Source organism: Sebastes umbrosus, chromosome 4 (genome assembly GCF_015220745.1).
Source record: "Sebastes umbrosus isolate fSebUmb1 chromosome 4, fSebUmb1.pri, whole genome shotgun sequence".
Taxonomy (NCBI): domain Eukaryota; kingdom Metazoa; phylum Chordata; class Actinopteri; order Perciformes; family Sebastidae; genus Sebastes; species Sebastes umbrosus.
In genome coordinates this window covers 15293415-15311918 of record NC_051272.1, presented here as the reverse complement: position 1 = coordinate 15311918, position 18504 = coordinate 15293415, and the positions used below count along the sequence as shown (strand labels likewise).

The 18504-nt window shown below is 38.1% G+C and overlaps 1 protein-coding gene and 1 long non-coding RNA gene across 3 annotated transcripts; one reads left to right on the top strand and one right to left on the bottom strand.

Moving 5' to 3' along the window:
- Window positions 1-2918: 2918 nt before the first annotated feature.
- On the bottom strand, window positions 2919-8832 carry LOC119487608. Its single transcript, XR_005206744.1, has 2 exons — window positions 7325-8832; window positions 2919-6888 (listed from the first exon to the last, which is right to left on the bottom strand). It is a non-coding gene; the product is annotated as an uncharacterized LOC119487608 (long non-coding RNA).
- A 763-nt stretch (window positions 8833-9595) lies between these two features.
- Window positions 9596-18050, top strand: nr2f2 (nuclear receptor subfamily 2, group F, member 2). Of its 2 annotated transcripts, none has more exons than XM_037767312.1 (3): window positions 9596-11000; window positions 12226-12771; window positions 15532-18050. In XM_037767312.1, the coding sequence occupies exons 1-3, from the start codon at window positions 10529-10531 to the stop codon at window positions 15804-15806; spliced, it is 1293 nt and encodes a 430-aa protein (XP_037623240.1). In that variant the 5' UTR covers window positions 9596-10528; the 3' UTR covers window positions 15807-18050. The 2 variants fall into 2 exon arrangements, with proteins under 2 accessions (XP_037623240.1, XP_037623241.1); XM_037767313.1 differs by having other exon boundaries at window positions 9602-11000; window positions 12244-12771.
- Window positions 18051-18504: the final 454 nt, after the last annotated feature.

The following is an 18504-nucleotide window of genomic DNA, read 5'->3' as shown; positions in this document are numbered from 1 at the left end:
ACATGATTTATTCCCTTATTAAAATACAAGACGGCACTTTTAGATAAGACGAGGCGTAAGGGTCAGAGAGGAATTTTAAAGCTGTGCGAGGACTGAAATGTGGATTTGCTCACTATATGTATCTACCACCTCAGCACCGGTACACCGCTGCCCCAAGCCTTTCTTTACCAAAAAATAATCATTTAATGCGCACCAACTGACGGTTTGTCTTGTAATTTTTCCCCTTCTGATATTTTCCTTTACAAACCAGATGAAGCTTCTCAACTTCAGACAACACAAGACATGTGTGGCCACCCTTTATTTGATGATTTTTAGCCCATGGGCAGACGCTCCTATATCAGCTGTTATCATGGAAATTACACCAGTTAATGACATTTGTTTTTTAGTGCGAATACAGTGGTGATCATCCAGCATGCTAGTGTTTACACTTATAAGATAATAAGTTCATTTTTGTTCTTTGCTTTAATGCCTCCCAGTTTCTGTATGCCAGATGCTATGGCTGCACAGACAGCGCTCCGCAGACACCATTGTTGTTTACAGCTCTGTTACGCCTGTCGATTGATCCACAAACAGATGTAATTCTTTGAATGTGACTCACCAAAGTTGATTCAGCCACAAGTGTTTTCTGTGGGTTCACATTTTTAATCGCTTTGGATGTCAATGCTGTGTATTTTTAACTTTGCCTTTCTTCTTCTTTGTTTTAGTTTGTGCAGAACTTGTTGAACTATACGGATCATATAGTCTCAGCATGAAACACATATGCCATTGTGCAAGGTCATAATGCCAAGAGCAAAGTGACTGTGTGGTATGAGTAATAACGACCTGGGCCATTTTGCCACCTCTTTCAAAAATCTGATAATTTAGTCCAGAAGTTTTAGGAACATCTTGGAAGAAAATTTGATCTTAAATGATATCTAATTATTCAGTCTAATGCCCATGTTTTTACTGTTAGATCATATTTCTCACCTAGTCTCTTATGTGACAGAAGGAGGTGGTAAGCGCACACACGGCCAGGTGTTTTATTTTGTTATTGTAACTCATGCCGGAGGAGGAGGAGGAGAGTTGGTTACACCTCCTCTTAATGTCTTAACATCTGAACCTAAACCAACATAGATCCCTTATTGATGGAAACAGGGTTGTGGCTACTTTAAGCCGATAATGAATTAGAGTCACACTTTATGGAAAACATTTACGTGGATATTTACTTTCAAGTCAGCTTCACATTACAGCAGTAAAGCATTTTATTTTGACAGTTCACATTCAGAAAATACACATTTATCTGTAGACGATCTACTGTACCGCAGAGAATATGTATTCCTCGTGTGCTCTTTGTTGACCTCTGCAATGGTTTGATGCCATATATAGTAGTGGACGTGCCCGCAACATTTTCATATACTGACATTTGGTGTTATTCTCTGGTATTGTCTCACTGTTAAATGCATTGTAGAAACTGAATAAATACTACTGTATGAAGTGTGGTTGCATTATATAAGAACTGCCATTCAAATTGTGTGTTTCGAAAAGTGTTATAAATAAATATATACTAAGCATAGTAAAATATGACACACAGACAAAAGTTTTGTATAAGTTCATACTGACCATTGTAGTTAATTAGCAGGACTCCTGAACTGGAACATTACTAACAAACACTGTTTACTCCTGAGAATGTATTTGAGAGCACATTAAGTCATGTCTTTCTCTAACCTCTGGGCACTATCACATGTCCACAAATCCCATCTCCATTTATTGTCAGTGGAGCAAGTCTAAGATTTGACTGTGATGACATCATTCTGGGAGTATTGACTCTCACGTTGTGAACTCTAGAAGCAGCTCCTGCACGTCCTCATATGACGATAAAGTAACCAAGATCCTGTGAATAAGTGATTCCTGTTTTATTTTAATGGATTTTCCCCTCGAGGTCATCTCTGGAGCCTTACCAAATCCCATTCGCTTTTTATTCCCTCCATCAGCTCACAGGCACCATTGATCACATGTGGATGTGTGTGATTGAAAAACCTCAAATGGCAATATTTGCTATTATACAATATGCATGTTCCATTCACAAATGTTAAACCTGTGGAAGTAGAGGTTTAGTTAACATCACCAATATTCACGGACTGATGGTTTTGTTCATACAGTTTACTGTGTGTCTGCAGCACTTTCACAGAGAAATGCATTTTTATGTTAAACATTTCAGCTTGATTGATTTCTCAGCCTGCAGTCTTTAGGCTTGGAGCTGGTAGAAGTGCCTGATATAATATGTTACTGTTGTTAATTTTAGTGTTAACTACAGCTACGTTCCAATTTCAGGAAACGTGAGTACTGTACTCCTCACAAATTTTCAAATTGTGCACATTTGCACCACAGAAAGATGCTATCATTATTCAGTGTAGAGTGTCACATTATTATTTTGCACTATCCACTAAATCTCCACTGTATTGTTTAATATCCTGCAGAATCTGTGAAGCCAAAGTTTGATTTAAAGCAGCAACAAATTTTCTTTGTCGATTATTTTCTTGATTAATCAGTGAGTTGTTTGGTCTTTAAAATATCAGAAAATGATGAAACATGTTGAACAGTGTTTCCCAAAGCCCAAGATGACGTCCTCAAATGTCTTGTTTTGTCCACAACTCAAAGATATTCAGTTTACTGTCATAAAGGAGTAAAGAAAACAGAAAATATTCACATTTAAGAAGCTGGAATCAGAGAATTTGTACTTATTTTTCTTAAAAGTACTCAAACCGATTAATCGATTATCAAAATAGTTGGCAAATAATTCAACAGTTGACAACTAATCGATTAATCGCTGCAGCTCTACTTAATAATTTGACAAATAGGGAGCTTGCAGTCTCTCTGTTTCCAACCTGTGATTATAGATTTTAACAGCATGTCTCATACAGTCGAAACAATAGTTCCAGTGAAAGAAAGAAAAGCTTTATTTACACATTTACAGTAAAATATCGTAAAACTGGAAAAATCAATTCTTGAAATGCAAGTGCACGACATTAGGTACCTTATGAAGAAAATCAATTAAAACACAGCTCATATCATGTCTTCAAACTTTATTATATAGATGTGGCAGGTGTGACACTGCAAATTGCGATTATACACAGCACATAAGAAGGTTTTAAGTTTACTAACATGCTTTATGAGTTGATCCAGCGGGCTTTGAAGTGTTTTCTCCTCGTCCTACAAACCATGTAATTCTTTAACCCTATAAAACAGAGATACAAGGTTTTCACATAACATCAGCAGTTTGATACAATTGGTGAATCTAATGATAATGAGACATTGATGATCACTATAGAAAGTGTGGTTTCCATTTCAATCAGTTGAATGGTTATAGCTGGAATTTAAGAAAACAAAGTTATAGCTGTAATAGAAAGCTGAAGCTCGAGCGAGCCTCCTCCACATCCGTTTGTGTAACTCTTACATATCCCACACTGCTACCACATTACACCTTGAGTTACAGTAATTCAATACACCGTCTGCTGCCGTTGGGGCCACATGTGAACCGTGTCTGGCTCAGGACCGAATGCTGCCACAGCTTTCTCTCTCTTGTGTCTTCTCCAAAACTTTTTCACTGTCTGAGTACATGGAGAGAAAAAAAAAGTGTGAGGCGAGTGGACTGCCCACTCTCCCTCTTTTTTAAAAAGAAAAGGGAGGGTAGGTCACACTCAAAGAGACACATCTCACAAGTGGCCGGTACAACCGCCGTCTTGTACCGCCGGTCGCTGTGCAGCTCCGCTGGGACAGATGGGGTTTAAGCTGCTTTGCCGAAGGGTACTTCAGCAGTAGTTCCTGAGGGTTAGAGAGCACTTATCACACAATTCCCCCACCCAGACTTTCCCAGCGAGTTCTTGGAGTTAAACCGTTGACCTTCTGGTCACTGCTGCTGCAAATGCTGCTGCCTCCAGTAATCATCACGTGTGTGCTCCATCAATGCAGTCTTTAGCAGCCAAAACAACACCTCATTTATCATTTCTCATATCATCTCTACAGTTTTGATCACTTTAACAGCCGCCATTCAAACAACCAGCATTTACAAATACATTAAGAGCACGCTGGCAGTCAGCCTAAAGAGTGATCATTGAGACAAATTGATCCCTATCTGTGTAAATTGGCACTATAATCTATCATTGGCAAATTGAACACAGTGAGTTATCTGGGATCTATTGCCTTTTTAGATAGCGGGCCTCGGGGCATGCAGACACAGTGAAAGTGATCTACGCCACTGAATGAACTCTTTATGTCTCATCTAAGACACGTATGTCTGCTTCCACTGACGCATAGAAAGGTGAATGTTAGACCCATTTTTTCTCACATACAGTACATGCTTCTGTATAGCTTACGTGTGCATGCATACAATCAAATCGCTTACACACACCATATTTACAATAAGGGGGTGTTAACTGTGGTAATGGAATGCAATTTTCTGTAATTACATATTATTAAGAAGTCAAACAGACAGAAACATAATTTAAAGGACAAGTCATACTTTAGTCATTAAAGACTGTAAAAGCCATGTTTAAGAGTTACGGATTCAATCACGAAGAAAGAAAGTCGGCTCAAAAGAAAACTATAAGAATATGCACACGGCATCACGATGAAACCTGTATGTCAAAAAATTCTCTAAATATCACTGCTTTTATGCCCATCGTCAAATATTTTTTTATCATGCAAATTAAGATGTTAAAATAAATTTATCTGAGAAGATTTAGCTTATATATTTCTTCCTGTGATTATCTTGCTATATGAGTCTAAAGTAACTTCTTCAAACTTTAATTATGTCAGCAAATATTCTTTACCTAAATGAAGCCTAAATGTACAAGCACACATTTCACTAATTGGTGTAGTTTTTTTTTTCATCTTTGCATATTTGCAACATCACAACACTACTATAAAGAGAGGAGAGATAACGCCTTTACTACTGATATGATGCTATGCAGCAGATAAAACTGTTATGACATATGGGGCACAACCAACATCAATCAAGTGATCTTTATCAAACAGGAGAAAAAAACTATTTGTGGTTGTTTTAAAGAGAGTTTTGAATATTGAAATGTTTAATTGTATTAATTTTTTAAACAACTGAAACCTGTTGCCTGTTTAACAAGTCATCTGGAATTAATTCCTCTATTTTATATATATATATATATATATATATTATGTTAATTTAAATTAAGTCAAAAACATTTCTCTTCGTGGTGTTTTTTTTAAGTGGCACAATTTATTTTCAGTCCTGATTCCACCCCAGTCATCTAATTCAATCAGACTCTTGAAGTTGATTAGCATGGTTAACATTTGCTACTGCGCGGGTCTGGAGGGGTTAATCAGGTTGGGAACTTGGAGACCTCCAGGTCAGAAACCCTCCTATCTGCATGAAGGACTTGCTGGAGGCGAGAGATGAGATTAAAGTCAACTTTCATCCCAAGTTTTTGACTTTTTTACACCAGTGTGACAGGGGTTTCCTTCTTTCATCAGCACACTCATTTTTATTTTTAGATCATCTAAAAAAAAAAAAAAAAATTATATGCAAGAATTTTTAACCCAATCCACTCTGATAGTTGTGTAGTTTTTGTCTCCAATCTGTTGCCTTTAAACGCAGTTTTTACGCGCGCGTTTGGCTGTATAAGAGGAATTACCAATGTGTCTTTTTTAACCTGATACATGAGTGAAAGCTTTTTCTTTGCACGCCCGTAAATCTCAACTTATTATCTCCTCGCTATCGATTAATTTAACTGCACTTATCCCAATCAGCACATCTCCACTCCTGTGTTCCAGCGCGTGTGCTTTGTTTTACTAACAATAATAAAGTGATTTAGTCCTCTCTCCCAGCCAGGGAGCATGGGAAATCGTTAAAGATCCAGCTATTTGTGTGTGATCAGTAAATATTTAGTGCAGGCGACATCCTCTTTCTCGTCTTAATCGATACTGGTCCCGTTGGGCTGCATGCGCTATTGTTGTGTTGTGTGCTCGCTGAGCATATAGTGCTTTTTATCCTCTTGCTTGAAGAGAGAGAACAGCTACTAATCACACAGAGAGGAAACTTTTAAACCCGGGGAATAAAAAAAACTGCAGCACAAGATTTCTTCTGGAGGGGGGTTTAATAGCAAATCAATTGTGCTGGTGTGGAAATGTTTATGCGTGGAAAAAAAAGGTGTTCAATTTCTCAACCCAGTATAGATTTACGCGAGGTTAATTGAGGCTATTATCATTTAATTATATAGGCATTCTTATTCTCTGCATTGTGTGTAATTGCTAGAGGTGAAGCTGTAAAAAAAATATATATATATTATTTATTATTTGTATGATGTTTAATTTGTTTTATTATAATTATTAATATTAATTAAAGAAAATTAATAATAATAATATCAGTTTTTTATTGGCTCAATTTATGCACGTTTATTTTTTACAATAAAATTAAATTTTTTAGCAGTTTTAATTACAGCTCTAATCACATATCTTATTGCATCTTTATACTCCCAATCTCCAGTATAATTAGTAATATGTCACAATGCATGCTCGCCTCACTTAAAGACAGACAGACAGGTGTCTGTTGTGACTTCACCCCCTCCCTCTCTCCTCAGCAGCCCACACAAAGCAGCGCGTTTTGGCCATATTATTATACTGTAGAGGAGAGAAAAGGCGCACAGGATCTCTCTGCTTTCGCTGTAAAAACCTTACTGATTATTTCCAGAAGGCAGTCAAATGATATTCTGCTCGGAAGACACCTCAACAACAACACATGACCGTGAATCAGTTGTTTATTCCGGCTATATCTCCAAAGTTTTTGCATGATCAAGACATTTTACCTAATTTTCCAATAAACTGCGTGCTTTTTTTTGTGTGTTTCATCCTGGAGAGGAAGCTTTGGCCACTTTCACTCTGTGTCGACAAAAAGAGAAGACAAAAATATATTCTGAGAAAAGAGAGAAGATGCATCCAGCTACGGACCAAGCAACGTATGCATTTGGTAGGTCTGTTATTATAACAATAAAGCCTCCTTCCTCTCTATATCACTATGAAATAACTTTATGAATGACTATTTGCTAACTAGTTGAGCGTATTGTGCGTATCATCATATAAATGAACACTTGGATAATAAGCGAGAATGACTGACAGAGTCGCGCGTATCCAATGCGCACTGGAAACATCGTATATGTGCGCTCTTATATGCTCTATCTGCAGCAGTACATGTCTTTCATTACAACATATAAGCTTGTACGTTTATTTAAACAATATCTAATTAAACGCTGAGAAATACAGCGCTCTTTCTTTACAGATTTATCCTAATAAAGTGTGCAAAAAAATGTATACTCACCATTTGAAGCTGCAGGATCCTCCTCGATAAATGGATACACCTTTCGGGGGTGTTGTTTTTTTATTTACAGACTCTCCATTTTCACCTCTTTTGTAAATAAAAACCGACAAAATAGTCATGCAGACAAAATATAATCGGCTCATTTGTTTGTTTTTTTTTAGAATAAAGAAATAATTGGTCTAAATAATACCACCGCTGGGACTGCCTGAAGTGGTAAAAAAAAAAAAAAAAAAAAGTAAATCCAACTTCTTTGGCAACTCTGAAAGCTTTGCCATCCAAGTCATGTAAAACAGAATTTAAACAAACAAAGTCATCAGTTTAAAAAAAAAATGGTGCTCGTTAGTTTGGTCGATGCGGGAGAAAGAGACTGAAGCAGTTTCCGTGTCGGATGGCTCCTCTAAATTGAATCTTATTTGAAGCAAGAACTTCATACGCTAGGGGGCACCCATATACTGTAATACATCCTGGGACACAATGCATGCTGCTGCTGCTGCTGCTCTCTATAGACAGGCTATAGGTTCATCTGCAGGGCTCTGTGAAGTTTTACCTGCAGTTCAACTTTGATAGCCTCTGGGCATAAAGTACACCAGTCTTTACTGCTGTTTAAATAGCCTAAAAACAATATTAACCATGTCTGGTGCAACCACTGATTTACATGCACGGCATCCTTCACTGTGTTTACCATCATCCACAATTATCTTTATTCTAAGACATCTGATTTTAAAGCATCTAAATGACCACAAAACACATTTTTTATTGTTTATCAGGAAGTGGCTTAACTTTCACCTTAATGTGAAGGGGCATGGCCTTTGACCTCAAGGGGACATTTTTTTAAATACAGTCCCTATTTAAAGCTGCAGTCATTTCACGTTTTGACCACATAAAGCAAAAAAAAAAAAAAAAAAAAAGCTCTGACTTCTGAGACCTCAGATTTGGCCTCTCTGACCTGGTGTGTTAGGAGGATATTTGCAGCGGGGGGATTAGCAGGCTGCAGCGGGGTGTCCAGATGATGTCAGTAGCCTATCATAACATTTTTGTAAGAGGTGTGGGGTTATGATGAATGGTACCTGGTGTGATTAGAAGACGCTAATAGGTATATTAGCCTGTGCAAATATATGGAATACAGGACACATAAGGAGGGAAAATGTAGAAATTGACATGGCGTTATTTGTGTGATGGGTGTATATGTGCATAGAGCAAATAAGTAGTTTTATTCACAATTATCCTAAATAATGTTCACACTCTTTATTTAGCAATCAGAGTGTCTTATTGTGTGTCTTTTTTCTTCGCAAATGTGTATTCTGTCTTTATATGTACCTAAAGGACAAGGCACAATAGTTTTATAGTAATGAGCACAGATCATGTCCAGAGGGTGCACCTATGTCTCAGGGACAAAAATCTATCTTCAGCTTGTTATAAGGCTATTTTACATACCGTAACGCGATATGAGGCAGATAATTGAGTTAAGATTTCGTGTTTTTCTTCGTGCAATTGCTCAGGATGTGAGTTATATTCTATATAGTCTGGTTTGATGTATATGTGAGCAAATAAGTAGTTTTATTCACAATTATCCTAAATAATGTTCACACTCTTTATTCAGCATGCAATCAGAGTGTCTTATTTGGTGTCTTCTCAAATGTGTATTCTCTCTTAATATACCTAAAGGACAGGGCACAATAGTTTTATAGTAATGAGCACAGATCATGCACCTGTGTCTCGGGGACACAATCTATGTGGATATTTCAGCTTGTTATAAGTTTTACATAGTGTAACGCGTAAGGCACATAATTGAGTTAAGATCTTGTGTTTTTCTTCATGCAATTGCTCAGGCTTTACAAGGTGGATGTGAATTATATTCTATATAGTCTGGTTCGATTTGAGTGACTAGAAATGATTCCTCTTCAAAATATGGTTTGGATGTATGGATGTGGATATTTCAGCTTGTTATAAGTATTTACATACTGTAAGGCAATAAGAGGCAGATAATTGAGATTTTGTGTTTTTCTTCATGCATTTGCTCAGGCTTTATATTCTATATAGTCTGGTTCGATTTGAGTGACTAGAAATGATTCCTCTTCCCAGAAAATCGTCTCTTTTTAGGACCCAGCGGCCCTCTCTCGACCTCCATGCTGGCTCTGGCAAGGTACCAAGTAGCACAAGTGCCGACTAGCCAATGAGGTTCAGTGGGAGGTCCCTGAGCTCTGACCAGTCAAACACACTCTCCTTCCTTATATGGCAGCTGATCTCCATGGTAACGTGTGCTAAGTTGCAGCAGTCGTGTCAAAGTTCACTATATAGAGAGCTCAGTGAGCTGATCAGAGAGAAAGCATTCTGCCAGCCAGGCTCCTTCCTACCAATCGCAAATCACTTTTTCCCTTAAACCCTCCTGCCTTTTTTAACATATTTGATCACTTTGATTCTCTTTACTCCTTTTTTTCCTATTATTATTCTTCAGTGCAACGGAGGAGGTTTGTAGGTTGTGAGTTTTTTTTTGTATTTTACTGCTTTTCTTTTTTCTTTGGAGGTGGAGAGAGAGTTGTCTTCATATTTTGAGGATCTCCAAAAAAAAAAAAAAAAAAAAAAACATTGGCTTCAGCTTTTGCTGCGCGCTTTTTGCTTTTGCTGGCTCTTACCTCACAAGAAGAAAAAGGAAGAAGACGCTGGTGATTTTTTCCTTCAAGACTTTGGTGCTGGAACTTGACAGTAGCTGCTATTACAGAGAGTGTTTTTGCTTTCACCAATTGTTTTCTGCTGCTTGCTGCTTGCTGCTGCAGGCTCGGTCTCACCAGCACCAACCCTGCTGCTGCTGCTCCATCATCATCCTCCTCCACTGACTGACTAGTCCATGCTACCTCCGGTTATTATTTTTAATATTTTATCCTACATTTCCCCTATTGATGGTGATGGGTGTGCTGGATGGCTGACTGTAAGCGCCCCTGGACTTGGCCTTTAAGCGCAAGAAGGCAGCGACTCAGCTCGCCATCGCATCAGTTTTGACTTGAAAGAAAAAAGAAAAAAAAAACGCGCTTCGTGCAGCAGCAATAAAAAACCGACAGTTTTCGACAAGGAGAGAAGTGGATTCATCTTGTTAGAGGCTTCTAGATTTGACATTTTTGTGTGTTAATCAACCTGAGACATTCTCCACCACACCTCGACACCAAAAACGGCAGACAAAAAAGTTTCTTTACGTTGACTGATTCAGATATGGCAATGGTAGTGTGGAGAGGCTCCCAGGACGATGTGGCTGACACCCAAGGCACCCTTTCCTCGCAAACCCAAGGAGGACTATCTCTTCCCTCCTCTCAACCGGGCCAGTTGAATCTGACAGCCTCTCAGGTCGCCCCTCCGACCCCTCAGCAGCAGCAGACTCCGGTCCAACAACAAGGAGCTCCGAACAACAACAACCAGACGAACCAGACGACGACGCAGACGCAGCAGCCGGAGAAGCAGCAGCCGCAGCACATTGAGTGTGTGGTGTGTGGGGATAAATCCAGTGGCAAACACTACGGCCAGTTCACTTGCGAAGGGTGCAAGAGCTTCTTCAAACGGAGCGTGAGACGGAACCTCACTTACACGTGCCGTGCCAACAGGAATTGTCCAATCGACCAGCACCACCGCAATCAGTGTCAGTACTGCCGCCTCAAAAAATGCCTCAAAGTCGGCATGAGACGGGAAGGTATTGGGACTTTTTGTTTTCTCATATAATATGTTGTGCTTTTTGACGCTTTCCAGACATGCAACCATCTTTATATCGCCCAACATAGCCTCCCTCTATCTCCATCTCCATCCACCGACTATTCCCTCCCAGGCTGTCCGGCTGCAGCGCGTCATGGAGCGGCTCTGTGTCTATGCTCGAGTCGGTGGCTCAGCCGGTTCTTCCTTTTTTTTATTATAGCATCCAGCTCAGGCGCATTATATAGCTTTGTATTTCACATATAAGATCCAAAAACCCCCTTGTTTACACTGGGGCTATCAAATTCGTAGTCAGATAAAGCCATTAGATACATCTAGTACTGAAAAGATGACACACATATAGCCTTTCTGCACGCGCTATTATGGCGAGCAGAGAATTAAGAGATAGCGCGTGTTTCAGGCTCACATCCAATACATCTATCTCGTCCACTGTGTCTGCCAAAACCTGAATTACGCACAATATTCTTACTTGAATATTAGTCGAAAATAGGCCCCCCGCATGTATATTGTGGTAAAAAAAACCGAGATGAATTGCTAAAGTAGGTTAAGGGTTAAACATGCAAGGTCTCCCTTGCCCTCTTTGTGTTCCTTCACAGCCCAGCAGCTCATGTTGCTGTTGCCGAATAACATCATTTTTTAAAGCTTATGTCTAAACGTGTTTAAAGCGCACATGTGCTGTTCCAGGACATGGTATTATACATGCAACCCCTTTTTAAAACTATGCAATAACACATAACGTGTGTGTCTAAACGTGTTTAAAGCGCAGATGTGCTGTTCCAGGACATATTATACATGCAACCCCTTTTAAAACTATGCAATAACATAATGTGTGTGTGTGTGTTATGATATAGCAAAACATGCTGTGTGTTTATTTTTTATTATAAGCTTTTAATTCCTGTTAAAATGTGTAATATTAATAGACAGTATATATGCCCCCAGACTGATGTTGTGTGAAGATTTGTAGAATTCAGGCTTAGTTTCTCTTTTTTACTGCAGATGTGCTGTTCCAGGACACAATATTATATATGAAACCCCTTTTTAAAACTATGCAATAACATATAATGTGTGTGTGTGTGTGTGTTATGATATAGCAAAACATGCTGCTGTGTTTATTCTCTTATAAGCTTTTGTATAATATTATGACACAGTATAAGCATGCCCAGGCTGATGTTGTGTGATTTGTAGAATTCAGGCTTCAATATCTGTAGTTTCTCTTTTTACTGCAGCCGTGCAAAGGGGACGGGTGCCACCCACACAGCCTCACCACGGTCAGTTCGCCTTGACAAATGGAGACCCACTGCACTGCCATTCCTACTTATCCGGATATATCTCTCTCCTGTTGAGAGCGGAGCCCTACCCGACGTCCCGGTATGGCAGTCAGTGCATGCAGCCCAACAACATCATGGGCATCGAGAACATTTGTGAACTAGCAGCCAGGATGCTCTTCAGCGCCGTGGAGTGGGCCAGGAATATTCCCTTCTTCCCAGACCTGCAGATCACCGACCAGGTGGCTCTGCTGAGGTTGACGTGGAGTGAGTTATTTGTGCTCAACGCGGCTCAGTGCTCCATGCCCCTGCATGTGGCTCCTCTGCTGGCGGCTGCTGGCCTGCACGCATCTCCCATGTCTGCGGACAGAGTGGTGGCCTTTATGGACCACATTAGGATCTTCCAAGAACAAGTGGAGAAGCTCAAAGCTTTGCACGTTGACTCTGCCGAATATAGCTGCTTAAAGGCAATTGTGCTCTTCACCACAGGTAAGACAATGTCTAGGCACACACTCTCTCTCCCAAGTTCAGTCTATGTGTGTGAATGTCACTAGAATTAGAATAGAATAGAAAGCTTTATTGTCATTGTATTAAATACAACGAGATTTGCCACTTTTGGTCAGTGCTTTTAAACTTGACAAGACTAAACGAGGCAGATAAAAAACATATAACAGGTAAAAAAAAACACACACAGTTATAAAGTTAATAAAATAGGTAAAGTAGATGTAATGAATAAAAAAATATAAACAGAAGTGTTACACTAGAAGTGTGAAATATAAAAATAGATGTAATGTAAACACACTTGTAAAATAGGTAGGGGTATAGATGTAATAAATAAAATGTAAACAAAGTTGCACTTGAGGTGCAACATATTGCAACAAAGATATATTGCACAGATAAATGTAACTAACATGCTCACACTGACTGAAATCAATGCTGACCTAAATATATATATATCCACACACACATGGCTACAGGGGTTGTTGTCTTATAGATGAACACCCTGCTTAAATGTCCACCTATATATGATGCCTTCAGGTGCCAAGGGCTGTTGGATAAAGGCTTTAGGCTACTAAATTATAAAACACTTGATTAATCAACTGATTTATCAGACACATAACACACAACTAAACTGGAAATAGTGGCATTTTTTTTAATTAAATTGACAACAAAACAGGACTGAAATATTAGAGCATAATCTCATAGTTAAATAGGACCGATAACTTCACAATAATTACCCTTTTAAGCATCATAAAATCTAGCTATTATAACACACTTTTTTTTGGAGAATCCAATATAGCTTTGCAGATGAATTGCTATACACGTTGATATTTTTTTTTTTACGCCATATATCAATGTGTGTATACCCCACGTCTTGTTTGTAGGCAATGACAGATATAAATGATGTCAGGCTCCGAGGGGGAGGGGAATATAGAAAAAAAGAAAAGACAAGCCCTAATGTCCCATTTGCACACAGTAAAAGCAAAGCAAAGCTGCAGGTTTCAACGCTCCAGTGTCATTTATAGGAGACAGACGTGTATGTCCGAGAGGAAAACACATGTGGAAGTCCATGCACACACACTGTAATTGCAAAATATGTCCGAATCTTAGCAGTATTTGTTGTGATATTGAGCAGTGACAGGATTTTATTTGCAGAAATATTCTGTGCGCCTGTTATAGGTTTCAAGGCGTCTCTGGATTTGCTCCAGATCTAGGTCATGACCTAAACTTCCCAGCTATTTTGTTACATTAGCTCCACCATTAAAAGAGGGAAATAAAAAAAAAAATCCGTGTGGAAGAGATTTACAAGGTTTCACCACAGACTTGAATGCATGTCATTGAAATGATATCATACCTGCGAGCCATCAGTATTTCATTTATAGCTTCTAGCAGCTTCACTATTGTTCTCCTGATGGTTTGTTAGCCTATTCACAAAAAAAAAATTTCAGGTCATTGAATTTTATTATGATGGCTTAATTTGTCTCCTCCATATACCTGAGTCCTGGAGGCTTGAACATGAGCTGTGTGTTGGAGCAGGTTTGAATGACACGCCTTTTTGCTACTTTGGTGGTTTTGGTTTGTTGTCATGCGTAAACTTTACAAACTTAACCAATGCGCGTACAAGCGTTTTTGGCACCTAATCAACTGCCGCCCACATCTAGCAGCAAAGATAGTGATTATGCGTCTCCGGTGGTATAGTATGACGGCAACTTTGCAGGCTATATGGGCCCTTTTTTTTTGTCAAGCTAAATCTCTGCTCACTAAAGGTCAGTAGGTCTCTCTCTCTCTCTCTCTCTCTCTCTCTCTCTCTCTCTCCATCCCCCCTCCTCCTCTCCTCCTCCTCTCTCTGCCTCTGACTGTGAAAGACAGGCCCATCTAAAACACAGTCTTTAGCTATGAATATGCTTAATTATTTAGTCCACTTTTTAAGTGGCTTTATCGAGGGAAATAACCGAGTTGTAGTAGCGATAAAAGGAGGCAACAGTGAATTAAAGTGGCGAAATAACACTCACACATTTTCCTCTGCTTCTTTCAGCACGCGAAAGAGTTTTACCTATATATTAATATTTTTAAATAAAATATTATATAATTGTTAAAGCAATAGAAGATGCCATCAGAGTGCAGAATTATATTTTTTTATTTGTGGTCTATTCGCCCATAATAATAATAATAATAATAATAATTTTTATTCACTGACAAATATGCTCACTAGTTATATTTATTAAAACAAGCCTCCAGACAATTTTTTTTTATTTTATTTTATTTTATTTTAATTAAAAGGGACCATGTACAGTTTAAAACATAAATGTCACCATTTGATGCACCGTATACCAGATTATATCTTTAAACTAATTCACATCTGTAGTCCACTAATGCAGGTCAAAACAAAGAAACATACTAAAGTCATATACAAGAAAGAACATACAAAAACGCACAATACACACAATAATAGCACATCACAAAGTATATGCTTGTCAAGTAAAAGCAAGTCATGAAGCCCATTGGAATAAAGATCAGTGAGTAGAGAGCTGAAGTGCTTAAATTGGTTTAAAATAAACTCCACTTTTACATATAATGGGATTAAGAATAATTTCCTAAAAATAATTGCTTTTTTTCCCAAATGTGACAGGCTATTAATAATTTCCTTCAATATATCACCACGGTGGGAAAAAAAAACCCTCCTAGTGAGAGAAAACACTTTAGGTTACACTTTATTAATGTTTATTTGCTTTCCCCCCCTCCTCCCAGATGCTTGTGGCCTCTCAGATGTGGCCCATGTGGAAAGTTTGCAGGAGAAGTCCCAGTGCGCCCTGGAGGAATATGTCCGGAGCCAGTACCCAAACCAGCCAACACGGTTTGGGAAGTTGTTACTCCGCTTGCCTTCCCTCCGCACAGTCTCTTCCTCGGTCATAGAACAGTTATTTTTCGTCCGATTGGTAGGTAAAACCCCAATTGAAACTCTCATCAGGGATATGTTGCTTTCGGGGAGCAGTTTTAACTGGCCTTACATGTCAATTCAGTAAAAACCAAGAAGGAGACGAACAAACAAAAGGTGGGGTTGTTGGGGGGGCTGCGAGACTACAATGATTATAGCTGCTTTTGTGGAAGGAATAAAAAACCAACCGGCTGTTACACGGGGCTGGCTTTTCATGAAGAAAGACATTGACGTAAATGACTGTGAATTCACCCCCCTATACTCCAAAAAAAAAAAAAATTGAGACATCCACTGAACTTTCAAAATGGCAGATACAAGCTCCCAGTGTTCATGCAGAAACAACCTGCTTCGATTCATTTTTTTTAATGAAAGAAGAAGAAAAATGAGGGAAAAAAAGGATTTTTGTTGATCCTTATAAGGAAAATTTAAGTATTAAGTGCATTTAAAAATGATAATTTGGGTAAAAAGAAGAAAAAAAAATACAGGAGAAAGGGAAAAATACGAAAACGTGAATTTTCTTTTCTCAAAAATGACTTGTCCTGTGTCCATGTATAGCTGTGTTTTGTACTTTCTTTGTTCCTCCTTTCTGGTTCCAAACCGGCCTATGTGATTTCTGTAGTACAGGTGGTGTTATTTTCTAAGACAATGATTTATTTTGAAAAGGTGTAAAAAAAAAAAAAAAAAAAAACTAAAAAAAAAAAAAAAAAAGTTCTAAAAAGAATTAAAACCACAGCAATAGGAGTATAGGCTTATAATCTAGGCTTAATGCTGCAAGCGCACTTATATTCTTAGGATGACCAATACCATCTGGGAAAAAAAGGGAGTTCTTTTGGAGTTCATGTTCAACTTTATGACCCAGCGGAAACATTTTTGCTCTTTATTAATATGAAGTTACAGGTTGTTTTCCAAATTATTTGAGAAGTCTTCCCCATTTCATCCAGCTTTGAATATTTGGCATTAGTTCCCCAATTGGATACAATAAAAAAAGTTACCTATCCTGCTGTTATAAAGGTATTTGAGACAGGTTGCTCTAGATGTGCATTTTGCAGTGGCTCAAACAGCACTGAAAGCATAACTGACTTGTTTTAAAACAAGAATTGGAGAGGTCAAGGGTCATAAAAGTTTGAAGCCTAGCCAGAGTAGTGTTTAATAGCAGTATTATTAAAGCGTCCCTGAAATGTCACCCTTTATTCACTTCAAGCATTAAGTGCCTGACAAGCATGATGTGATTTCTTATCAAAACGTTGTTAAAGTAGGCCTACAACATTTTGGGGGAAAAACACAATTAGATTTGAAACTTCAGTCGTGTGTTTTTTCACTTGAAAAACACTTGATAGAGGCAGTATTCTTGTAAATATAGGTCAATTCATTTCAACGAGTTTTTTCCTTTATACAAAGTATATGTGATTAAGAAAAAAAATCTGTGGTTGCCATTTTTTTTTCTCGATAATACAACGTCTTCAAAATTGAGTGGCAGACTTAGACTAGTAGCACTGAAAGTTATGTTTTTAATGTATATACATATTACTACAAAAATGTTTTCTTTTTCATGTATATTTAGACTGTGAATGCATGGCCACAGGTCGCTAACCTATTTTACCTTTGATATATAAATGTAAATGTTTTCTTCTTTCTCTTTTTTGACTGTATAGATATAATCTGTGCATTCAGTACACTAGCCCTTGTATTTAAAAGAAACAAAAAAGAAAAGAAACGACGTTCATTATTATTAGGCTTTCAGACTTAAAACAGGGTGAGCAGGTTTTTTGGGTGGAAAAAAAGGAGTTGATATTTTAACTTTAGTGTTATTGCTCCTTTTTGGTCTTTGACAGGTGCCGTGGCGTGCTTGAGCGTGTGTGCGCGCGCGTGTGTGTGTGCGTGCGTGCGTGTATTTGGAAAGCTAGCAATTTTGTCCTTGTTTTTTCGAGGCTTTTCTCTTCAACACACACTGAAAAAACACCATGTTGTGGTTGAATTAAAAGGGATCACTGATTGAACACTGATCTTTGGCTGTTCGTGGCCACATATGGACCAGAGAATGATACATGATTGTAATTATGAACAGTTTAAACTGACCCACGTTTTTATATATATAAATATATAAAAATATATGACTGCAGGGTATTGATAACGTATAGATACTTTTTTTATGATTATCATTATTATTATTATTATTATTATTATTATTATTAATTGCAAGTGATATATGTGAGTGTGTGTGAAAGTTTATAGTTGAAACACAATTCTTGTTTGTTTGTGTTAGCTTATTGTAAACAAGCATTCTGCTGTAAATTTGTTCTTGGTATTAAATTATAATTTATGAATTTGAAAATTTTTTCATGTTTTTTTTACTTCCCCTCCCAAAACATGCGCGTGGACTTGTCCTTCTATGTGTGCGCGTGTGTGTGGTGTGTGTGGTCGGTTGGAGTCAATTTGCTGTGGCAGGATTGTTGCCCTTTTGCCCCATGAAAGTGATTAATGAATTACAAAATAATTAATCAATCAGCCAACAGGCTCGCTCACAACGCCTTCACGTTTTGCTATACGAGGTTATTTTATGTAAAAAAAAAAAAAAAATGTCGATCAGTTATTTACTAGTTTGGAGAATAATGGATTGAAGGCGGATGTCAGTTAAACTTCAGAAATAGGTTACAACAGTTGTAATAAGGCTCAACATTTCATAACAGTAGACATAGTGGAGCTCAGCTTGCTTCACCTTTGGACGCTCACATCTATTAATGACATGAATTCATAAAATAGTAGCATCCAAATAATATAAATTGACA